We start from the raw sequence: 25,223 nt of genomic DNA on the forward strand, positions 1-25,223 counted from the left end.
TGAGGCGCAGCCACAAGTGGCCAGTTTCTACACAAGTTTGGGGGCTCAAGGCTTGCCATTCTCACAATATGAATGTACTTAACCGTAAGAAAAGGACAATTAAAAGTGTCTTCGGGGTCAGTAGTACAGCAAGTAGGTATCTCACACAGACACACACACTCACACACACCCCTCTAGGGGCGAGAATCTCTGAACTGCAAACGATTTGGCTGGGAAAATCCCACCCAGAATCTAATTCAAATTCACCGCGTCACTCAGGGGCTAAGAGGCAGGGCCATGGAATCTGTCCAATCAGCACCGGGGGTAGATGAATTTGGCGGACACACTGAGCCTGCGCTGTGGACGTGGCTGGTCCTTGTAACCGCAGGAGACTGGGTCTCCCTTGGCTAAGGTGCTGTGTCCTTTGTCGCGCTGTCACCCCAGGTGCTGAGGATTCCTCGTGAAGACTGTGGGTGACGCCAGCAACAGGAAGATGGCAGTGGTGAGTGTGAGGCTGGGAGATGCAGGAAGCCGGGCTGTGGGCACCATGGAGCCGCTTGATGGATTCGGCCTCCGCGTGCGCTCCAGAGTCCGCGGTCGGGGTCCCTCTCGGTCCCGGTGCCCTCTGGCCGCGGGTGGGGCTGGGCCGGCACCGGAACCCTGTCCCGTCGGTCCCTGCCCTGCGTCTCTGGGCAGCTCCGCCGCCGCGCGCGTGTTCCCAGACTGTGCGGCCGGGGGAGGTGGCGGGGACCTGGCGCGCGTGGGGACCTGAAGGGGTCAGGGGCGCGAGCTCCCGGCGGAGGCGCGGGCGGAGCGGGCTCTGAGGCCCGGGACGAGCGAGGTCCCGGCGCTGCCCGGAGCCCTGTGCTCCCCAGGGCGGGTCCCTCTGCGGCCAGCTCCGCCTCGCTGGGCTTTGCTTCTGCGTGGAGGCCTTGTCTGACCTCGGGCACGTCTGGAGTTTTCCTTCTTAAATATGCCCAACCTTTATTTTAATTTTCTTAGCATTTGGCGCTTTTATTCTCCTCGGTCGTTGCGTGCCATTTTCAGTTGGGGGGTGGGGAGATAATCATTACAAGATTAGATTCCATAAAACGTGAAAATTCTGCACAAATAGAATTTTTGTTCTTTTAAGGATAGAACCTCAAGACGAGATCGTAGTGTTTAGGATCTCACGTGCACTTTATACATTTTCTGTTTTCTCCTTGCTTTGTTTTGTGCCAGGGATTGAACCTAGGGCCTCCCACGTCCTAGGGAAGCTCTGTGTAGCAGTGACACTCCCCCCCCCCCCCCCCCCCCGTATTGATCCCAGGGCCTTCACACCGAGCTTCCCCAGTTCTCTTTTTATTTTACATTTTGAGACAGGGCCTCCTAAAGTCTCTAAATTGTCCAGGATGGCCTGGAATTTGTAATCCTTCTGCCCCTCAGTTTTGCAGAGTGCTGGGATTATAGCATGAGCCACCACGCCGGGCATGAACACCTAATTTGGTTTTTTGTTTTTTTTTTGGTATCAGTGCTGAGCTTGTGCTTTCGAGGCAGGCGGCGCCACCACTGAGCTAAATCCTCGGCCCTGAAGGCCTAATTTGTAATAATACCAGGAGTCGGGCATAGTGGTGCACACCTGTAATCCCACCCCTTGGGAGGCTGAGGCAGGAGGATAGCTGGGAGTTGGAGAACAGCCTGCACTATATAGTGAGTTCAAGAGGAGCCTGAACTGCGTAGTGAGAACCCGTCTCAAACAAACAAACAAACACACACACACACACACACACAACAAAAACTAACACAAAAGAAGACATGAAAGCTACCAAAGTTAAATATTCATCTTTGGACATTATGATATTTTAAAGGAGTTGATTCTTAAACTCTGATGTATAGTATGCTACTGAAATGGAAAAAACAAAAGACAAAGAGTAGAGACTGACAGAGTCAAAGCTTGGCAGAGACTGAAAGTCTCAAGGCTGACAGTCTAAATCTTTCCCCTCCTGCTAAACCCACGAAGGTCACTGTGCCTGGAAGATGAACTGCTGAAACACAGCTGCCTACCTCTCTGTGTCTTAAAGATAAATTGTAAAAATAACATTACCTCTACCTCCCTACCCTTTGCTAAGTTCTGCTTCTGTAAAATTCTGCTTGCTCCGCTCCCCACCCCGGCTAAAGAACAGATAAATGTGAGAAGAAACTTAGAAATGGGGCTCAGATTCTGGAAGGCGACTTCCACCGGCCTGCTACCTAGCAAATAAACCTGCCTTTCCCTTCAATTCTCTGAGTGCCCTCGGAGTGCCACTTCATTACCAGTTCATGATAATATGTCCCAGTGTTAGATATAGTGGAAGGAAAATAATGATGCTCTTTGTGATTTTATTTTTCAAGGCAGGAGGCAGAACCACTGAGCTAAATCCCCGGCCCTGTGATTTTCTTTTTAAGTAAAGTTTATTTTATTTAAAATTTTTATTTTAGTATGTGTTTGCAGTATATAATGATTACACTCATTGTGGGGATCTTTGTTATTTTAGTCAGAAAGATACTTGATACTGCTCTTATTTTCTGTAGTTCATAACTTTTAGTGTTTTATTTTTTAATTTTTTATTTTTTTTTGGTACCGGGGATCGAACTCCGGTCCTTGAGCTTTCGCAGCAGGCGGCGAAACCACTGAGCTAAATCCCCGGCCCCACTTTTAGTGTTTTAAAGAATAAAATCTTAGAACAATTTTCTCTACAGAAAAGTTGAATTTAACAGCAAAAGTAAATTCATCAGGAATGTTATCAAAAGAGTGTGGCTTAAGTAAATATCTATTTTACATAAATAATGCAGGCAAAACTTTTCAAAATATGCAGAACAGAACAGTCTGACTTCTGCAGACTCATTGTCAACAAAATACCTTGGTCCATTACAGGGCAAGGGCATTAGGCAAACCCAAATACACACTTCAGACAATTTCTACCCCCCCCCCTTTTTATGGTGAAAATAATGTGTTTAGAATTAGCCAGCTGGACTCAGTTTAGATGATCCCAATTTTGTTGGCAGCATCCAAAGCATCATCATCAGGAGCCAGTAGGACATATACCTTTTTCTCTCCATCAGGCCCAATTAGGCTATTGACCTGGGCCACATCAATGTCACAGAGCTTCTTCATAGCTTGTTTGATCTGGTGCTTGTTGGCCTTGACATCCACAATGAACACGAGTGTGTTGTTGTCCTCTATCTTCTTCATGGCTGACTGTGGTCAGGGGAAACCTTGATGGTGGCGTAGTGGTCAAGCTTGTTTGTACTGGAAGCGCTCTTCCGAGGGTATTTTGGCTGCCGCCGGAGCTGCAGTGTCTTGGGATGGTGGAAGGTGGGTGACGCGCAGATTTGCTTCTTTTTGTGCCTGTGGATGCCTTTCAGCAGTGCTTTCTTGGCTTTCAAAGCTTTTGCTTAGGCTTCAGCTTTGGAGGGGCAGGAGCTTCCTTCTTTGCCTTCAGCGCCATCTTGGTAAAAAAGGCTCCCTTTCTTTTTGGAGTGGGGTTTTATTTTGGTACCGGAGATCGAACTCAGGACCTTGCGCTTGCCAGGGAGGTGCTGTGGTGCTGAGCTAAATCCCCAGCCCCTGGAGTGTTGATTTATTTAACCCAGTGCCTTCACACTGAGCTATACCCCCAGTCCCTGATTTTTATTTTGAGACAGAGACTGGCTAGTTCACTAAGTTGCCCACTCTGGGCTTGAACATGCAATCCTTTTGTCTCAGCCTCCCAAAGGGGTGGGATTACAGGCATATACCACCATGCCTGGCTAGATAATTTCTTGAGCTACCTCTTATTTTATTATATCAGAATGAGGAAGCTGAACATGGCACATGGCACAACTTGGGAGGCCTTGGGAGGAGGATTGCATGTTTGAACTATTTTGGGTTTCAGAGGAAGTTTGATGTCAGCCTGGAGTATATGTATAGCCAGGCTATGTCTTCAAAACAAAGCAAAACACAATGCAACACCTCAAACCTGTACATGGTGGTACACATCTATACTCCTGTACTCTGGGAGGCTGAGGCAGGAAGATTGTATGTTGAAGTTCAGCCTGGACTTTAGAGCAAGTTTGAGGCCTGGTTGGAGTATATATAGTGAGTCCCTGTCCTCCCCCCAAAAAAACAATCCTAGAAAAATGAACCCCACAAAACCCTCAGATGGTGGGACATGCCTATATTCCCTGCACTCTGGGAGGCTGGGGGAGGAGGAACACAAGTTTGAGCCCAGCCTGGACAATTAGTGGTTTAGTGAGACCCTGTCTCAATGTAAAACATAAAAAAAGGGCTGAGGATATAGCTCATTGGGAAGGCAGTGCAGTCAGTCACCAGTACAATATACATACAGGTATACACACACACACACACACAGCCACACACAAAAGCATGGTAGTTTACTGATACATTGCTTGTTCAGTGTGAGGAAGTCCTGTGTTCAGGTGTACCCAGCACTGCAAAACCTCCTTTCTGTGATGCTGAGGATAGATTTCAGGGCTTCCCTGAACCAGCCCCTAGTAATTTGTATCTTATTTATTTATTGGTACTAGGGATTGTACTCAGTGCCTTCACACTGATCTGTATCACCAGCCCATGTTTATTTTTGGTACTGGGGATTGAACTTGGGTCCTTGTGCTTGCTGGCAGGCGGCAGAATCACTGAGCTAAATCCTCAGCCCCATTTTGTTTTATTTTGAGATCGGATCTCCTTAAGTCATTAAGCTGTCCAGACTGCGTCAGCTTCCCAGAGTGCTGTGATTGAAGGGATCTCCCACCTTTCTGGAATAATCTGTATCTTGTCACTTTTTCTTTGAGGCTTTCTTTCTCTCTAAATTGCCCCAGCTGGTTTTGAACCTTGAAACCCTGGAATCAAGTCATCCTCCCTGCTGAACCTCCCGAGCAGCCAGGAGAGCAGGCTCATGCTGGCGCCTTTGCCTCTGTAGTTTTTTATTCTTTCAGGTAGCTTCACATCTGACCAATTTATTGGTTTTTTTTTTTCACTACTAGCACTTGATTTTTGTTGTCTGAATTTATTTCTTTCTCTTTTGTGTATTTTCTGGGTTTATTTGGCTCCTGTTCTCCTTCAGCCTCTCACTGGGTTTTAACCCAGGGCTTTTGCACTGGAGGTATATCGCCATCTCTTCATTTTGAGACAGGGTCTCCCAAATTTACCCAGGTGGGATTTGAACTTGTGATTCTTTTGCCTCAGCCTCACAGAGTGCTGGAATTACAGGTATGCACCTCCACTCCTGGGTGTTTGCTTTCCTTCTCCCTCACTTCCTTCCTGGGATCAAACCCAGGACCTCTGGCTGAGCTACATCTTTAGCTCTTTTTTTTTGGTACTGGGGATCGAACTCTGGTCCTTGTGCTTGTGAGGCAGGTGGTGGAAACACTGAGCTAAATCCCCGGCCCCATCTTTAGCTCTTTTTAAAGTTTTAAATTTTGAGATAGAATCTTACTGAGTTGCCCAGGCTTGGCTTGAGCTTGTGATCCTCTTACCTCAGCCTCCCAGAGTGCTGGGATTACAAGTGTGCACCATTGCTCCTGGTTCTGCTTTTTGTTTTCTAAGGTAGACACTGTGATTATTGGTATAGATGTCTGTCCTTTGCCAGTGTAAATGTTCAATAGCATAAATTTCCCTATAGTCACTGCTTTTGCTGGATTCGAAGAATTATAGTGTTCTACTTTCATTTTACTCTGCTCTTGGATATTCTGTTCTTTGTTCTTTTTTATTTGTTTGTTTTTAGTTTTGTTTTTTTGAGACAGGGTCTCCCTATGTAGTTCAAGGCTGGCCTTGAACTCACTATGTAGTCTTGAACTTGCAGTGATCCTCCTGCCTCAACCTCCCAAGGGGTGGGATTACAGGTATGCACCACCACGCCCAACTGAACCTAGGGTCTTTGCACTGAGCTACAACCCTATCCCTTTCAAATAATTTTCTTTCTTTATTTTGAGATAGGACCTCACTGAGTAACTCAAGTTCTGTTTGAACTTGTGACTTTCTTGCTTCAGCCTCCTAGAGTACTGTGATTATGTATTTCTTAGAATTTTCACATCTCTGCTTGAAATTATTTATGTGTTCTTACATACTTTTTACTATTAGATCCCTTAGCATATTCAACTTTTCAAGATTTGTTTATTTCTGTAATCTGATGGTTCTAGCATCTCTTCTACATCTGAGTGTGGTTCTGCTGCTTATCTTTTTTCTTCAACTGTGCTTTAAAAATCTTACTCTGTCTCCATTTCTTTTCATTGAATATTGGACATGATGTAGTTGTGAAAAGGAAGTGAAGAATCTCAGGCCTTTTGTGTGAGAATTTAGGATGATCCTTCTGGGTTTAGGCTGAGTTAGTTTTCACAGTAGCTGACAACATCAGAGGATAAATTTCTTCTGCTTTCTTTGCTTTGATATCTGGGTGTCCATAAAAACTTATTTTTTTTCAGTGGTACTGGGTCCTTTACTGGGCTACATCCTAGCCTTTCTTAAATTTAAGTTTAAAAATTTTAAATTTTGAGGCAGGGTCTTCTTGCAGAGTAACTTAGTTGCCCAGGTTGGGCTTGAATTTGAGTTCTTCCTGTTCCACACTTCCAGAGTCCTATGATTATAGGTGTGGGCCATCACACCTGGCTCTATAAAGGCACTGAAATCCTGATAGGTATAGAAAGAAATGATACAATCTTTCATTATATTCCACTATTAGTAAAATGAAATCCTAATAACATAATGGAAAGATATGGAAGCATCATTTGGGGTAATGCCTGCCAGACTCATAAGGTTCAGAGAGGAGGATCACAAGTTTAAGGCCAGCCAGTACAGTATAGCTCACCTTTGTCTGAAAATAAAATTTAAAAATAAAAGAGCATGCAAGTGCATGGTCCCGAGTTCGATTCCCGGTACCAAAAAAAAAAAAAATAAATAAAAGAGCAAGGGCTGGGGATTTAGCTCAGTGGCTCTGCTGCCTGCCTTGAAAGTGCAGGGACCCGAGTTTGATCCCTGGTACCAAAAAAGAAAAATAGAAGAGTGAGTATTCAGTGGTAGAGTTCTTCTCTAGTGTGCGGGACTCTGTTGGTTCAGTGCTAGGATTAGCAGAGAATAAAGGTGAGATGTGGATCTATGTGGGGGGATTGAACCCTAGGCCTTCCAGCTAAGGAAGCTATACTTGAAGATGCAGAGGGCTGTGTTTTTTTTTTTTTTTCCTGGTACTGGGGATCGAACTCAGGACCTTATGCTTGTGAGGCAGGCATGGTGCCACTGCACTAAATCCCCAGCCCTCCGGAGGGCTGTTTTTATACAGCTAGATAGATTTGAGGTTTTGGGTATATGTGTGTGTGTGTGTGTGTGTGTGTGTGTGTGGTGCTAGGGTATATCTATGTTCACTGGAAGAACTGATTTGATATAAAAAATATATGTGCTGTATAAAGGGTTTGTTAAGTAGGCTTATAGTAGCTGCCTGCGTAATCAGGGCTGGAAGAATGCAAAATGGCTGTCTTCATGCTGGAGAGCTGGAGGATCCAGTCAAAGGTCAAAGACCTGGAGTTCACTGCAGTCTTGCACAAATCCATGTTGGAATCCTGAAGGGTCTGCATTGGAAGGCTGAGGAGTGTATACTGGAAGCCTGCAGCAACTGGAGACAAATGTCCAAAGGCGATGAAGACCAGAGCTCCTCCAAAGAAGCAAAAGGGAAGACTTCCTTCTTCTTTCCCTTTTTATTCCATCCAGGCTATAAGCCTATTGGTTGGTGCCACCCACATCTAGGGTGGGTCTTCCCTCCTCAATTTGTAGCGTACATGTCAGTCATCCACATATACATCCAGAACTGTGCTCCACTAATCAGCTGTGTGTTTGTTAATCCATTTAAATTGATATATCACAATTAATGATCATATAGGGATTGAACCCAGGGCCTATTGAACATGCTGTGCAAGCATCTACTGGTGATTTATACCCTCAGCCTTCTTTATTTTGAGATGGATCTCTTTATTTTACCTAGGCTGGCCTCAAACTTGGAATCTTCCTGCCTCAGCCTGCCAAATAACTATGACAACAGGCATGAGCCACTAGGCCTGGCTCTGAGTATTTGTAAAGGCATGGAATACCTCTGGGCAATCCAGTTTCTTGTTATATCTTGAATATCCCCTGGCATCCTGGCCTCTGATTTTTTTGATGGGAATGATTTTAAGAGTATATTTATGCATTAAAACAATATTCTCCTGGGCCAGGGATTTAGCTCAGTGGTTCTGCTGCGTGCCTCGAAAGCACAAGGTTGTGAGTTTGATGCCCAGTACCCCCAAAAGAGCAAAAACAAAAACGAAAACAAAAAAACCCAGTATTCTGCTTTGGTTGTGTTTTATGAAATATGAATTGATAGTGCATATTAAGGTACAAAATGATAGTTTTTTTCTCCAAGTACTGGGGATTGAACTGAGCTACATTCCTAGGCCTTTTAAATATATTTTTTTAAGTTTTGAGACCAGATCTGGCTGGTTATGTTGGTCTAAATTGTGAACTTCCTAGCCAGGTGTGGTGGTGCGTGGTTGTAATGCCAGCACTTGGGAGGCTAAGGCAAAAGGATTGCTGTGGGTTCAAGGCCAGCCTGAACTACAAAATAAGACTTTGTCTCAAAAAAAAAAAAGTTGTAATTTTCTTGCCTCAATCTTTCAGATTGTGATTACAGGCATGTGTCACTAAACCCGTCCTGAAAATAATAGTTTATGTAATAAGGAATTGGTTGCTTTTAATTTCATTTCTTTGAAACACATTTGTCACATTGCTTCAAGGTGAATTTGGTGCTACTAGTAGACAGCAGTAAGATATGTAGAGGATTCCGGTGCCTGCCTCGCAAGCACAAGGTCCCGAGTTCGATCCCCGGTATCAAAAAAAAAAAAAAAAAAAAAAGATAGGTAGAGGTGAAAATACAGAAATCAGCTGGGCATGGTGCCACATGCCTGTAATCCTAGTACTCTGGAAGGCTGAGGAAGGATGATTTCAAGTTTAAGCTCTGCCTTGCAACTTAGTGAGGTCTGTCTCCAAATAAAATAGCCTAGAAATGATGCTTAGTGCAAAGGTCCTGGATTCAGGTGACAGTTCTGCAAAACAAACAAAAAACCCCAAAACATACAAAATATAGAAATAATTTTTCTATGTTCATGACTGCTAAATTTTATGAGAAAGTGAGATTTGGTGTTCTGCCAACAGTAAATATTTGGACACCCCAGAGAAGTTATGGGAACATCTTGAGGAATTGAGGATTGATCCTCAAAGCTGTCAGTCTCACCATCCTACTGTGCCGTTTGTGGGATGTTTTAGGACTCAGTGGACTTTGAGGATGTGGCTGTGAAGTTCACCCTGGAAGAGTGGGCGCTGCTGGATCCTTCACAGAAAAGACTCTACAGAGATGTGATGAGGGAAACCATCAGGAACCTGACTGCAGTGGGTAAGGATGATGTCATTCCTTCATTCAGGGAGTTACAGAACAAGTGTTTCATGCTCATCAACTGTGTCCCAAGATTTTAAAGGTGGAAAATGTACTACTCTGGTGACTAAATCATGCCAAGTCATATTGAAGCATGTACCTTCAGTGTCATACATTTTCTGTAATACCAAATTTATGACGACTTGTTTCTGGATGTGAATTTTAGGGAAAATATGGAAAGACTGGAACATTGAAGATGATGATCAAAATGTGAGGAGAGATCTGAGGTGAGTTGTACTCATAAGAGTATGTAGTGGCCTCCTAGGGCATTTTCCTGTATCATGACATTTCAAGTATAAGCAAGCTAAACAGTAAGCCCAGCTTCTAATTGATTTGTCAAAAAGTTTCCCCTAAGATATTGACTAGCTGGGTGCTGTGACATATGACTGTAAACCCAGCTTCTTGGTATGCTTAGGCAAGAGGATTGAAATTTTGATTCCAGCCTCAATAACTGGATATCCAAGATGTAATAAAAATTTGTGGGACCCTGTATCAAAATTTTAAAAATTAAAATAAAGGACTGAAGATGTAGCTCATTTCAAAGGCTTTGGGCTCCGTATTTAGTAACACACACACACACACACACACACACACACACACACACACACAGAACCATTTTATAGATGTTCAGGATGTGAAATATAGCCCACTGGTAGTATTGGCACCTATCTGTAGTCCACCACTTTTGGAGGTTAAGCCCAAGGATGAAACATTTTAGCCCAGCCTGGGCAAGTTAGTGATTTAATGAGCTCCTGTCTCTAAAATTACAATATGTAAAAAGGCCTGAGGACACAGCTAAGTCAAATGGCCTGTGTTCAGTCCTTCATACTGGAAAAAACAAAAAAGTGTCAAACCTTATATATAAATATTAGTGTTTTCATAATGAGAGCCAAATACTTCCTTGAGGCACTCCATACATTCATTTTACAATGTTTAGACAGGGAAGAAAGCTGGCGTATTTCCAGAGAGTGATTAAATGGTGATTCTGATACCTATTAAAAATAAGAAAATTTTTAAAATGCCATTGAAAATGTGCTATTTGTTCTTTACAGAAGCTATATGGTCAAGCGACTGTGTGAAAATAAAGCAAGTGTTCAGTGTAGAGAAAACAGCAGAATATCAAATCTGAGTCTTATCAAGGAAACTCACACCTGTGGAGCATCATGTAAAGGCAGCTTGTGTGAAAAAACCTTCATGTATCCAACATTCCTTAGTAAGCACCTCAGATCACATCCTGGTTGCAGACCATACAAGAGTCAGAAATTTGGAAAGAAGCCATACGAATGTAAGGAATGTGGTAAAGCATTCATTTATCACCAGTGTCTTCGGAACCATGAGAGTACTCACACTGCAGAGAAACCTTATGAATGTAAACAGTGTGGCAGAGGTTTCACATTCCTCAGTTCCTTTCAAAAACATGAAAGAAGTCATATAAGGGAGAAGAGCTATCAATGTAAGGAATGTGGGAAAGTCTTTTTTAGTCGCCAAACATTTAAGGTACATATGAACATACACACTGGAGTGAAATTCTACCAGTGTAAGCACTGTGGAAAACCCTTCCTATATTACTCATCATATAAAACTCATGAAAAGAATCACACTAGAGAGAGATCTTCTGAAGGTACACAATGTGGTGAATCCATCAGTGTCCCAGTAAATCTGCAATATCATGAAAGCACTCATGCTACAGAAAAATTTTGTAAATGTACAGTATGTGGTAAAGACTTCACATGTCCACATGTCTTTCGATTGCATAAAAATACTCATACTGGAGAGAAACTTCATAAATGCCAGGAATGTGGGAATTCCTTTGTTTGTCTTACAGGGCTTCAATGTGGGAAGGCTTCCAGGACTTCATGCTTCTGTGAAGTACATGGAAGAATTCATTCTGCAGAAAAACCTTACACCTGTAATCAATGTGGCAAAGCATTCAGGGATTCTAATACCCTTCAAGATCATGAAAGAATGCATAGTGGAGAGAGACTCTATCAGTGTAAAATGTGTCATAGAATCTTCAGTAGTTTAAGCTCAGTTCAAGTTCATGAAAGAACTCACAGTGGAGAGAAACCCTATGAATGTGAACAGTGTGGAAAGACCTTCACTCGTTCCAATGTCCTGCGAATGCATGAAAGAATTCACAGTGGAGAAAAACCCTACAAATGTGAACAATGTGGAAAGGCCTTTAATTATTCTCATTCTCTCCGCCTCCATGAAAGAACTCATAGTGGAGAGAAACCCTATGAATGTCAACAATGTGGAAAGGCTTTCACTCATTCTAGTGGTCTACGAGCACATGAAAAAATTCACAGCGGAGAGAAACCCTATGAATGTCAACAATGTGGAAAGGCCTTCAATTATTCTCATTCTCTCCGAGTCCATGAGAGAATTCACAGCGGAGAGAAACCCTATGAGTGTCAACAATGTGGAAAGGCCTTCCATTCTTCCAATTCCTTCCGAGTCCATGAAAGAACTCACAGTGGCGAGAAACCCTATGAGTGTCAACAATGTGGAAAGGCTTTTGCTAGTTCCTGTTACCTCCATGTTCATGAAAGAACTCACCGCGGAGAGAAACCCTATGAATGTGAACAGTGTGGAAAGGCCTTCAATTACTCCAATTCTCTCCGAGTCCATGGAAGAACTCACAGTGGAGAGAAACCCTATGAATGTCAACAATGTGGAAAGACCTTCACTTGTTCTGGTGCCCTGCATGTGCATGAAAGAATTCACAGTGGAGAGAAACCCTATGAATGTGAACGATGTAATAAAGCCTTCACTTATTCCCACTCTCTGAAGGTGCATATAAGGTCACACTATCGAGAAATGCTGTGAGTATAAATATGGTTGGAAGGCCTTTGGTTGTTCCAGTTATACTGGAGTGTATGGGAATACTCACTGAAGAGAAAAATATGGCAAGAACTTCATTTAGTCAAGTGACATTTGAGAATATAAAACAGAAAAACCCAGAACCAACCAAACTTCTGGGAGAGAAACACTGCATGTAAAAAAGAATGTAGTAGAGCTAAGGGCTTACTTTTCTGCTTCATTGCACAACACTTCATTGATGGAAATTCTAATATATGTGGAAAACCCATCTCATCACACAACACTTTGAGTATGCTAGTGAGAATTTACTATGGGAAAAAATCCTATGAATATAAAGAGTGTTGAAAATTTTTCAGTCATTTTTGTTCATTTTGAAAATATGAGATTGTTGTGGTCTCTCCCCTACTCCCCTGGCCTATACTGGGGATTGAACTCAGGATCTTGCACTTGCCAGCCAGGCACTGCACTGCTGAGTTACATCCCCAACCCTCTCCCACTTTGTTCTTGAGACTGGTTATCCACTAATTGGTAAATTGAACAGACTGGGCTTGAACTTGTGATCCTCCTGCCTCAGCCTCTCATGGTCCTGGGTCTACAGGTATGTGCATTACACTTAGCCGAGAACAATTTTTTGATAGTAAGAAATATTGGAAAGCCTTTATGAGGCCTACATCCTTAGAAGGGTATGTTGCATGGCCCACTGGGTATAAATATAAGCATTTGAAAAATGGGTGAGGGCTGGGGATTTAGCACAGTTGTTCTGCCACCGGCCTCGTAAGTGCAAGGTCCCAAGTTTGATCCCTGGTACCAAACAAAAAAAAAAAAGAAAGAAAAATGGGTGAGAAATTTTTTAACTGTTACAGCTCTTTTTTATTTTTTATTATTTTTTACTTGTTTGCTATACATAATGGTCACATTCATCACGGGGAACTGTATTACAACTTTTTTTTTTTTTTTTTTTGGCACCGGAGGTCCTTGGCACTTGCGAGGCAGGCAGTGGAACCACTGAGCTAAATCCTCAGCCCTCTTTTTTTTTTTTTTTTTTTTTTGAGACGAGGTCTATGTAGTTTAGGGTGTCCTTGAACTTGAACTCACTATGTAGGCCAGGCTGGCCTCGAACTTGCGGCAATTCTCCTGCCTCAGCCGCCCAAGTGCTGGGATTACATGTGTGTGCCACCGTGCCTGGCTTACAGCTTTTTATATTTTAAGGCACAACAAAATCAGTTCAAGGGCTTTTGTCTGAACAAATGAGTTAGCAGTCTTTCCCACAACATTTTCCTAAGCAGTCCTCTAAAGCTAATCAGTTGCATTAAGATATTGAATAGAGACAGCAGTTCCTATTTGTTATAATTCCTAAGTGGGCAGTATCTAATACTTTCATATCTGGGCCCATTTACACACTCCTGCTGGTTTGAACCATCAGTGGTACATGCATGACTATCCATTGGGTGACTTGTACCACTGGTACAAATAGATGTAATCACTTTTATGAGTTTTTTTATTTTTGGTACCCACTGAACTCAGGACCTTTCGCTTGTGAGGCAGGTGGCGGAACCACTGAGCTAAATCCGGCCCTTTTATCAGCCTTTTTACTAATAAAATTGATAAAAAATCTATAAATGGACAATCTAGTTATTTGCTTGAATTTTAATGATTGCCCAGATATAAATATTAATACTATTCATGCCAGTTAAAAATACAGTCAACACATTTATTAATATAATCAACACATTAAATTTATATTTGTGAACTTTTTTTTTTTGTTTGGTACTGGGGATCAAACTCTGGACCTTGTGCTTGGGAGGCAGGTGGCAGCACCACTGAACTAAATCCCAGCCCTATCAATAATTAATTTGAACATGGAAATCTTAGAAGTACCCCATTGCTGGTGTATATAATATGCATTTACAACTGCTGTACCACAAATTAGCTGTATTACAATTTTTTATGCCATTTTAATGTTTTCCTTAAGGAACTGTAATATGATAACATCTTGTCTGCTAAATCAACACCATTCTTTGTGTTATTGTAATCAAAGACCCCCTGAGAAATGGTACAAGATGCCTGACGGGATAGTCATGTATGTACTATTGGTGGTTCCAGCCGGTGGGAACAACTGAATTCAGATCAGAGCTGCCCAGCAGCAAGACAAAAATTACTGTCCTGCTGTGAGTGTATTAACTCTCCTACTCCTGGAAGACATTAACCAGCTCTGCTATTATGAAAACGAGTGCATCAACGTCTGGCATAATGAACTTCTTCCTTAGGGCATTGGATTCATCCAACTATAACAGAAAGTGCTTTATAGCAGGATCATGTGTTATAAGCATTCCTTTCAGGACATCGTCCATCTCTTCCCCATTAGAAGATGCGGATGGTTTCCAGAACTCATTTTCTTCAGCCACTTGGTTTTAGTAGACACCTGTACTACGTACTCAGCAGTGCAGTGTGTGCCTGTGCAGTCATTAAAAATCTTAAATTTTTTTATCCAAGAAGTCATAACTTTATTAGTGATAGAAACAGTACAAATTTCAAACCACGCTGCAGTGAACTTTTTTTTTTTTTGATACCAGGGATCGAACTCGGGTCCTTGCACTTTCAAGGCAGGCGGCGGAACCACTGAGCTAAATTCCTGGCTCAGCAGTGACCTTTTTGAAACACCAAAAAAGTCTTCCTTTCAGATGGTTACATTGTTAGTTCTATAATAGGATTTACAATATCATTACTGTTGTTCTTCAGGGCTCAGACTGCCTTTGCCCTCAACACATTTGCTTGTGACATAACCAGTTCTGTATCCTTAACTTCCACGCCTGTTTCATCAACCTCTTCCTCGTCACTCTCCTCTTGTACAGTTGGAGTCTGTGTATTTTCTTGAATGTTCAAGACAGCTTCACCTCGAACTTTGAATTTCTCAGCAGCTGCTAACTGTGCTTGCTGAGATAAATCCTCAATCTTGGCTTCCCCAAAAACTATGTAGGTATCTGAAGCTGGACTCTTATAGACATCTGGTTTTGTGATGACAAAGAGGATATTCTTAGATTTCTGGATAGTGACTCTAGTAACCTCTGTAACATGCTGAAGACCCAATTTGGACATAGCCTTCCGTGCCTTCTTTTCACTCCATCTTTGTTTTGGTTTACTGACTGGTTCTTTATCGATTTCAGCTGCTGCTGCCAGCTGGGCTTGTTGTGTAGTTGGTTGTGTGGAATCTTGCTCCTCCAGCTCTGGTACTGATTCATCACTGTCAGATTCTGTTCCAGATCCTGTCTCAGCCTGGGGCTGTGGCAACTCCTGCGCTGTAGCAGGGGCAGTTTCTGTAGCTTCACCAGGCATTTTGTGCAGAGAACTTGGAACCAAGATGGCGGCAGCAAAAATCTTAAATTTTAACAAATAATTTGTGATGTTAATTTCCCAACTGGACAGAAGTGCAATAAATGTATTGTGGAAAGACTAGAATGAATCATTTCACATAGAGTGCTGTAGAAAATTTACAGAATGAAGGTAATGTCATACAGATGTTAAATACTCTGCGTCTATGACTCATTCTTCCCCTCTGTTATGATCTTTCCCCAAAAGTGAAAAGAACATTATGAAGCCTTTGTAAACAACTGTGAACATGACTGTTATGATTCTCTTCAGTTTTCTGGATACATCTCAAGGGTAGCCAGTTCTGGAGATAGCCAGATTATTCAAATGGACAATTAATATCTGAAGACAAATATAGATTAGGATAATGCTCTACTTCCCTTTCCCCAAGCATCATTTGTTAGAGTATGTGCAGTCAGGGCAAAAAGTAGAACCTCTATGATCTAGATTAATATAGCATGGAGTCAGAAAGGGGACTTGAAGAATTTGAGTGTCACCGTGGTGCCCACAGAACGTGTTGGATGTTTTTTGTGCTCACACATCCTGGTACAGAGCTTTACATTGCTGAGTTATGGACTCGTCATGATAAATGGCAATTTAGAAACATATTCATTACCAAAGTTCTGTCAGCTATAATGCTGCTGCCAAGAGTAATGGCTCTGCACATCCCTGGAGTGGTGCATAGGGAGTGGGTCAGCTCCTGCCAGCAAAATATTTTCTCTGGTGCAGCTCAGTTCTCCTGTTTAATAGTTGAAAGAATGGAGGACCTCTAAGGTGGACCTTAAACTGAGAACATGGAGAATCTGATAACTTGTAAGGAGTGGTGTTTTTTGTTAAACTGTCCAAACTTGTCAGTTGTAAGTATAGTCCCTGGGGTATGCTGGGCCCCTCCTTTAACCCCTACTTAGGTTACTATAAGCTGGGCTGTACACAATGCTGTGGCTTCCTCATTAAATGCTGCTGTTATGACTGGATCTGATGTGAAGCCAACTTTTGGGCAGTGGTGGTCAGGTGGATGCATCACATTGTTGGAGAGCTGATAGTATGTAATGAAGTGATGGCATCTCTGCCTCCTTGGTGGATGGCCACATTGTGTGGATTCAGTCAAAGCAGGTGCCAAGTGATGTGCCATCCATGGCTACAGATTTTTCAGTGATTTGTATGACTCAGTAACTTGTAAGCTCATTTTCTGACACAGCAGTGCTTTCACAGATTGTCATGAAGCAGTTACTCCTGCAATCTTCAGTTCCCAAGGGGCCTTTATAGTCTAAGCTCTGTACAAACAAAACAACAAAACAAAAAGGGAAAAGGAAAGAATGGACAAGACAAAAAAGAATAGAAGAAGTGGAAACAAAGCTTTGTAAATGAGGGGAAGAAGACTTGAAGGGAGGGGAGGGGAATGGGAAAAGAAGGAAGATATATGTCTATCTAAAATGTACTGGGGCCAGGGGTTTAGCTCAGTGGTTTCGCCGTCTGGTGCACAAGCATAAGGACCCAAGTTAGATCCCCGGTACCAAAAGAAAAAAAAAAAAAGAAAAAAGAAAGAATAAAATGTACCAGTAAAAAACAAAGGAAGAAAGAAAAAACAAAACACAATTGCAAAGTCAGTAATAGATTAGGTGTTAAATCTTTGCAAAAGGGTATGTTTGGTTTTTCTCTCCTTTCCGTGTGTGCCCCAGCTTTACTGGTCCATGTGCCTTCCCAGACAATCACCTATATACCTGTCCCATCTGTGTGGCTTTGGGGTTGGTTTCCTAGTCCTTCCACCAAGGGTGGAATTCTTTCTCAAAGATCTCACTCTATAGTGATCTAGCTGTGTGGATATGAACAGGTATTAGGCTTCAAGGGCAGCAAATCACTTGACTCCCAGAGCCCCTGGATTGCAAGGTGAACTCTTCCCAATAAGCTGCCTCCAAGTAATTTTGTGTTTGCTGAGTTGAACAGATGGTGTAGGTGTCTGGCCCCTTTTTACAGGCAGTTCCCCTCATTTCTTTTTTTTTTTTTTGGTACCGGGGATCAAACTCAGGTCCTTGTCCTTGCCAGGCAGGTGGCAGAACCACTGGGCTAAATCTCCGGCCCTCCCCATTTCTTGATTGTCAGAGAGCCTTAGAAGGGATGTGGGAGTAATGGAATAAGCCAGGTCAGCTGCCCTTGCCCCATCCTTTGTCATTTCCTGTATCCTGAAAATGATATTTTGTGATGGGACATTTATGGTAGGAGTCTCTGAAGCCTTTCCCTTCTACCACTAGCAAATGTTGCAGTTCCCCAAGACTCAGTGACTACAGTGGTGTTCCATGAGGCTGACTAAAGTGAGATCTGATAGCAGATGACACTTTGATGGACTTAATATCCAAGAAAGTACAATGGAGGACAAAGCTGTAAGGCATATAACTTTGCTCCTGTCACCGAACTCAAAATGAATACAGAATCTAGTTTTGGCAGATATTTCTGGGAGTATTTAATGGCCTGGAACATCATTGCTGCTTTCATTTTCCACCCTTGGTGTTGCATCCTTGGAATCCCATTTTGTATGTTTATACAGAAGTGATTTCTTTCTGCTGTGTAGATGTAGGCTCAGAAAATGTAGAATTTCTCATCAGCATGAGATTGGTTTGGGGGCCATGGTATATTGTCTGTAGCATGGGATGGGGTTGACAGCAGTTCCAGCGATGGTGAACCTTTTAGAGACCACTTATGGCAAAGTGCCAACACTGTAATTAAACCCAAATATGGAGGTTTTAGTTCCGAAAAAACAACTATCATCCAGTGCCCAAATGCTGGGGCAACTTGGCCCATGTGCTGACAGGACTCAGCATGCCCAATAGGTTTGCCAGCATTGGTTCAGGCTGTGGTGACCGAAGGCATGTAGCCTATATGAGGGCATATGTAAAAGACTCACACTTTGTGAGAATTCTGATACATTGTAGAAGTTTTTTTTTTTTTCCTGTATTGAGGATGAAACTCGAGATTTCTTCTGCACTAGGGAAGTGGTTTCCTCTTGATGTATATCCCAATTGCTGTATTCAGTAAGCATTCTTTGTGTAACAGGCTTTCTAATAAGTGTGTTGAATGAATTATGTTTTCCTGTTGAACCTGACATTCTAGAAGTCACAAAACAAGCGTATTGTTGCCACCTTGCTTTTAGTAATATGGAAATTAAAACTAAAGCACACATTTCTAGAAAAAAGTTTTAATTGGAAAGGTATAAGATAGGAAATGATGCCAGCTTAGCTAGCTGGTGGTGGTGCACTCTGATATAGGGGTTCCGGCTGACCTATCTGCAAAGGTGGGAGGCCAGTTTTTAAGGATTAGCTGGTAGGCAGAAGTCTTGTTGCTCATTAACTCAGTCCTGAGGTCATAGTTTTGGAATCTATGGCTGAGGGATGGTTTTGTTTCCAGGGAAGGATGATGGTCTTTGTGGTTTCAGTCATGTGGGGCTCTACCTTTCCTAGAATCCAAAACAATGGCTAGAGGCTCCTAGGTGCAGCTAAAATGTCCCCGGAATTCCCCCATCCTGGTGTCCTCATCTTGAATGGGGTGAGAACATGCACACATGTAGGGCTAATCAACCTTGTTTAACATCTATATGCAGAGCTGAGAAGATATTTGACTCATGATTTATAGTAACAAAGGGTGCAGAATTAAAGTCAAATTTTGTTCTGCTTTTAGTTACCTATTGGGCACCTGCAGTTGCCAGTGAAGAGTCATGGTTCATAGTAAAAATGGGTTTTAAGTCTTTGACAGTCCTGGGATAAAATGCAGATCATGCTTTTAATAAGCACCAGGTAAGGGCCCAGGATTCTGCCTTTTCTCTGTCCCTGTAGTGATTCTTTTTTTTTTTTTTGGTTTTTTGAGACAGTTTCATTTTGTAGTTCAGGCGAGCCATGAACTCACCATGTAGTCCAGGCTGGCCTCAAAGTTGTGGTGATCCTCCTGCCTCAGCCTCCCAAATGCTGGGATAACAGGAATTCATTACCAAGTCTGGCTCATGTTATTCTTTGTGGTTTTTTTTTTTTTGGTACCGGGGATCGAACTCAGGTCCTTGAGCTTGCGCAGCAGGTGGCAAAACCACTGAACTAAATCCCTGGCCCTGTTATTCTTGTATTAATAAAATGGGCTGCATATACCTATTTCAGAGAGAAAAAGGTGCTTGTCTACTCGTTAAGTGAATATCTCCTTTTAGTTTTGAGACCTTGAAATTTTTCTGACCCCCTCACCAATTGTCTGATCTTACATGAGCCCTAGACCTTATCGGCATATTTAGAATATGTTAGGTTCTTTTTTTTTTTTTTTTTGGTACTGGGGATCCAAGTCAGGACCTTGCACTAGTGAGGCAGGCGTTGTGCCACTGAGCTAAATCCCCCACCCCGTCACATTTTTTTGAGGTAGGATAGAAGAAGTAAAGCAAGGTAGAAAGATGAGGAAATTGAGATTTTAAAAAATTGTACTTTAAAGAAAAACTACAGTTTCAGAACACAAGCCTGATTTATTCACTTTTTTTCCTTCTCCCAAAACAGCAAACCTGGGCAACTCCCTTTCAGTTGTAAGCAGATCCATTCCCTTTTACTTGCAAACGGTCCTCTTTCACCCATGAATGGACCACCCTTTTGGGACTTCCTGTAGGGACAGACCATTATCTCACTAGGGGTGGGCCATCCTCTCCCACCCACTAGGACTATAGATGATCAAATTCCACAGATTTCCACCTCTCAAAACAAAAGATTCCCAGTTCCCAACTGTATTGTGCCTCATTTCTTTGAGCACTTGCACTCTGCTCTTGCGCATGTCCTATATCTGTCTCTAATAAGTCCTTCTCATACCTCCTTTTACTGAGGCATCCTGAAAATTCTTTTTCTGATGGGAGTCAGCAAACCTGCATACTTATTTTGTTTTTGTTTTTTTGTAATAGGAATCAAACTCAGGACCTTGCGCTTGCCAGGTAGGCACAGGGCCACTGAGCTAAATCTCCAGGCCCACATACTTAGTTAAAAGGGGTGGGTTAAGTTCCTCATTTCAGCCTCAGGGACCCTCAGAACCAGTCCAGTGACATTTTGAGCTAAAGTTTGAAACCACAGGCTTGTGTGGATCTTACCTAAAGCTAGTTAATGATTAAGAAAGTGAAGGAAAAAATCAGGTCTTCTTTGTTTTTCAAGTAGCTCCCAGCTGCCTGTCTTCAGTCTGCTAATGACTGCCTAATATTATGATCATGTCTGTATATCATTTATTATGATGATTACTCCTAGTGAGGCAGAGAAATCTGGAGAAAAGGGAAGAAAGTGTTGGCTCTGTTTAGAGGAGGAACTCCTGGCATCCCTAAGTCCTTGATTCTGAGGTTTTGTGAACTTGTGACTGCTTGCTATGTCCACCTCTGTTAAAATATGTTTTTTATTGAAATTTAAAGAAATAAGTTATTGAAGATCTGAAAAACAACTCCTAAAAGATTGACTTTTCCAGAAAACTAGCTACATAATGCATTGCGTTTGTCATGTTAAAACGTGCATTAGACACAAATACAAAAACCATGAAACAATTCACCATTCTTCAACAATTTGAGCAAAGATAAAATGCCTAAGGAACAACATGAATGACTTGCAAAGGATGGGCTCTTTAAGCACCATTAAAAAAAAAAAGAGCACAAATGGATGAGTGTGTTGTTATATACACCGAATTGGACCTTTGGCACTAGGTATCAGAGCATTTTGTCATATAGCATTAACACGTGTTATAAAAGTGCATGGTGTCAAAGGAATAAAACCACCAGCATTCAAGAGCAGCTTTGTCAACTAGGCAATAAAACACTACACTATTTCTCTGTTGTCCATCATTGAATACACTGGTAGCAACTTTGAAATGAAAAGAAAAAAAGAAAAAAGCTACAACCCCTTTTATTTTCTGTTTAAAATAAAAACAAACATCAATTCTGTTATACACTAATATTTTTAAGTTGCACCATTTGTACAACAGAAGGACTAGGAACAAAAAACGTGTTGACAGAGATCAAAACATGAGTGAGAGCTCCTCACACTGCTATCCGATCGATCGTACTCAGGAGGGGCCACTTCATAATCACTGGCACTCAACAAAGTTGCTGAATTCGCCAGATGCCTGAGGAAATCATGAAGATAGTTCAGTAATAAAGCAAGGCTCTTCTCATCCAGAGGTGTGTAGGCCGACATCACTCCAATTCGTACAGATAATCTCAGTAGATGTGGTACACCTGGGACATGAGTGCATCAGGGTGATTGGTAAGGAGGATCTCAGTGCACTGTGGTCTCTCAGATTTGTAGAGGACCTGAGTGCCCAGCATCACACTGAAGTGTTCTTTGATTCCTGCTACAACCTCATTAACAGCATACTCCTTATTATCCGTGTTTCCTCGAGATTTCTTATAATTTGCATGGTCCTCTAGAATGGAATCCACATCCTTCTTGGCAGAAAGGTAGAAGAGCTGTTTCTGTCTGGTAATTAAGTCCCAGCCATCAACATGCCACGGTTTTAGCTCTTCAGGGATCTTTACTTTAACTTTACCTCTGTTCATAAGTGTTTCTTCATTTTCAACAGTAGGATCTACCTGGGTCCTCTTCTTCCAAGGAGGCTGAGGTGTCTCACTGGTACTGCCACCATCTCCATTACCAGGGGCTTTTTGTTTGTTCTTTTTTGTTTTCCCATCAACATTTTTCGTTGCAGACCAGATGTCCTCTTTCCTGGAGCAGCCCCTCTCATCTTTACCTCTGCGTATTGCTCCTGATTGGCCTTTTGAAGTTCTTGCTGTTTCTGTAGATCGGTGTCCACATATTTGAGTACTCTGCTTTCTGGAACCCATTCGTCCCAATTTTTATTCCAACCACTGTAATGTAGAAAGTAAGAAAGTATTTTACTTGTTTGTCCTTTATGGCAACCTTTACACACTTTGCTTCATAAAGAAGAGGCCTATGAAAGCATAGTACTTGTTCACCTTACTGGAACTTGGGCTTCGGGTCCTGCTTGGGTGTCATTTGTAAGTGATTCGCTGCCTCCTTTTCCCACCACCCCCGACGACCGCCCCCTGCTCTCTAGCCCACCCGAGCTCGCGTCAGACGCGCAGTCGGGCACAGCGTCTCTACATCCTAGGCTCGATTTGCCAGCGCCTGCAGACCTCACAGAGCCACAACCGCACAAGTGCCGCCAGACAACCGCCAACCACCGCCCACGCGCCTGCGCGCCACCGGGCCTGTTGGGCTCTGTTACAATATTGATAAGACAGTAGGGTGTGGCTAAGCTGTTTGGGGAAGTAGATGTGACCTGTTAACTACAAGATTCCGGACACGTGTGCAGAACAGGTCCCAAAGCCCTGCACGTGGACTTCTTGTGAGGACTCGAGCAGATCTTCAATAGGATGGCCTAGACTTGATGTCAGCCTGAGGCATGGGTCCCGGCACAGCCTCTCAGGAGCCATGTGTAGAAGTTCTCCTGGGTTTCCTTGAAATTTGGACAGGATAAAGGAGAGGTGCCGCAAGAAGAACTTGCTATTGTGCTCTTTCCTCACGATAGCCCACCTTGCTTTCTCCAGGGTGTTCTTTTATCTTGCTTTTTCCTTTTTTACTCATCCCAAACTTGCTCTGCAGAGCCACTTTCTCCCTCACTGTTCACTTTTACTTTCTCAGACAAGTTACTGTTTTGTTTTTTGCTTCTTTAGTTCAATTCTTTGTTCAAGACAAGAAGAACCTGGAATCTAACTTCAGAAGGAGAGACAAGCAACCCAGAACATTTAGTTAGCAAATTACTTTTAGAAGCAGGCTACCCCATAACAGTAACATAGTGTGTGCCTTTTAAAATGTTTATTTGAGGGCCTGTGTGTGTGTGTGTGTGTGTGTGTGTGTGTGTGTGTGTGTGTAAAATGTGGAATGTTTCCATTTCCTTCTCTAATTGCATCAGTATCACTTTAGCAGCCTGAGGCAGGAGGATTGTCAAGAGTTCAAGGCCATCGTAGGGTACATAGTGAATTCAGGGCCAGCCTGAAGTATATAGTGAGATCCTATCTCAAAAAACCAAACCAAAAACAATTTTTTAAAATTTGACACAGGGTCAGGTTAAATTGTCCAGGTAGGGCCTGAATTTAAAAACCTGCTTTGGTCTTACAGAGTGCCAGGATTACAGGCACATGCTACCAGGTCTGGTTAGGGATGGCAAGTTTTATCCAGCTTTTAGTCACTCACTGGGCATCTGAGACCCAGTCCATATGTCCCTGGCATATCCTTATGTAGAAACCTATAATAATTTAATAAAAACCCATTTTATATGGTTTCCACAAAAATGTAGGATGTGAAATTAACACTAAGAATCTGTTTTTTTTTTTATACACTAATGATGAACCAGAAAAGGACAATTTATTTATTTATTTTTCATTAAGTTTATTGGTACATTTTAGGTATACAATACAGTTACATTCATCATTGGGATCTTGTACCTTTACAGGCTGTATCTTGGTTTTTATTTTTTCCCCATTCCCCTGCACTCCCTTCACCCCCTCCTCCCTTCCCTATTTTCAAAGACTTTGTTTCTATTTTTTTTCCCAGAAAAGGAAATTTTTAAAAGCCACATTTATAATAGTGATACCAGGGTTCTGGGGTGCCCTTTTCTGGCTCTTGTCCTGAACAAAGAGACAGGAAACAAAGTATCAAGGTTTTATGTTTATTAAAGGTATTAAAGGTAAGAAAAAGAAGAGAAAAAGTGCTCTGAAAGGAAGTGTTCGGAAGGAGAGATTCAATATAGCTGAATAGAGGAGGAGCCATATTGGAGTTACTCAGAGTAAAACAGGTCATTGGAAGAAAGGGAGAGAAATACAGCTTGATGCTTAAATTAATATAAAATAGGAGACTTGTAGATCAAACAAAACATTGGTACCCTGAAGGACCTCCACCTGTGCAGGGAGCAGGAATCACCATTCTGGGAAATTCCCAAAAAACTGACAGACTGTGATAGTGTGGGAAACTCAATCCACACAGGATAGACTTGGGATATAAGGCCCCTTGCCTCCTTTGCCTTTCTCTAAACAGCAAATTTTCTCTGGCAGCAAATTTTGCCAGCACACACAGGGGTAAGTGACCAGGAAGCTCCTCCCTTCCCAATGGGCCACCAGGTTTTTTTTTTTTTTTTTTTCATTTTTAGTCCTGTGCCATAGTGGCTAATTGGAACCTCTAGCAACAACAAGGTTAGGAACCACAGCGGTGGCAAAGGTAGCACCACTCTTGCTCTGCTCCCAGTGGCATGTGAGACAAAGATGTCAGACTTAAGCAGCTTTGGGCTGTGGTGGGGCAAGGAGTGCGAAGTCAGCACTCAGCCCTGCTCTCAGTGGTGTGAGAGAGGAGGGAAGTGAGACCCAAGCAGCCTTTGGCTGTCTGCAGCAGTGTCAGGGGCAATGAATTGGCCAACAGCACTCCCCCTGTCCTGCTTCCAGTGGCTTGAGAGAGGAGAGAGACATGCTAGCTGTGTGGACCAGAGTAGGCTGTTTAAGGGCTGGAAGGGGCTAACTGTACATAGACTGGGAGCACCCTTGGGCTGTCTCTGTCTGAGGGCACCACAGTAGCTGGGAGAACAATGCAGAGACAA

At 42.6% G+C, this 25,223-nt stretch overlaps 1 protein-coding gene, 1 long non-coding RNA gene and 1 pseudogene across 9 annotated transcripts in view; 1 reads left to right on the plus strand and 2 right to left on the minus strand.

Annotated features, from left to right (window-relative positions):
- The first annotated feature begins 288 nt into the window (after positions 1-288).
- The window catches only part of LOC106007637 (zinc finger protein 627-like), an 80,871-nt gene continuing 55,936 nt past the window's right edge, over positions 289-25,223 (plus strand). For 2 of the 8 annotated variants that reach the window (XR_015447527.1, XM_087201538.1), the window contains exon 1: positions 12,274-12,867. Coding sequence is in view for 6 of the 8 variants with exons in the window: in XM_087201538.1 (XP_087057664.1) it covers positions 12,850-12,867 (18 nt within the window). In the remaining 2 variants the exon portion in view is untranslated. Of the gene's footprint in view, positions 482-7,436; positions 7,731-9,280; positions 9,408-9,612; positions 9,674-10,498; positions 15,718-25,223 lie in introns of those variants that run through there. The other 6 variants (XM_087201541.1, XM_013068408.3, XM_087201540.1 and 3 more) reach the window with 6 other exon arrangements.
- LOC147821163 (nascent polypeptide-associated complex subunit alpha pseudogene) lies at positions 15,012-15,603 on the minus strand (annotated as a pseudogene).
- Positions 21,505-22,681, minus strand: LOC101718016 (uncharacterized). The gene is made up of 2 exons (XR_015447529.1): positions 22,591-22,681; positions 21,505-22,482 (listed from the first exon to the last, which is right to left on the minus strand). It is a non-coding gene; the product is annotated as an uncharacterized LOC101718016 (long non-coding RNA).

Source organism: Heterocephalus glaber, unplaced genomic scaffold (assembly GCF_053883595.1).
Source record: "Heterocephalus glaber isolate CG9 unplaced genomic scaffold, H.glaber_assembly_v1.0 deba00001760, whole genome shotgun sequence".
Lineage (NCBI taxonomy): Eukaryota > Metazoa > Chordata > Mammalia > Rodentia > Bathyergidae > Heterocephalus > Heterocephalus glaber.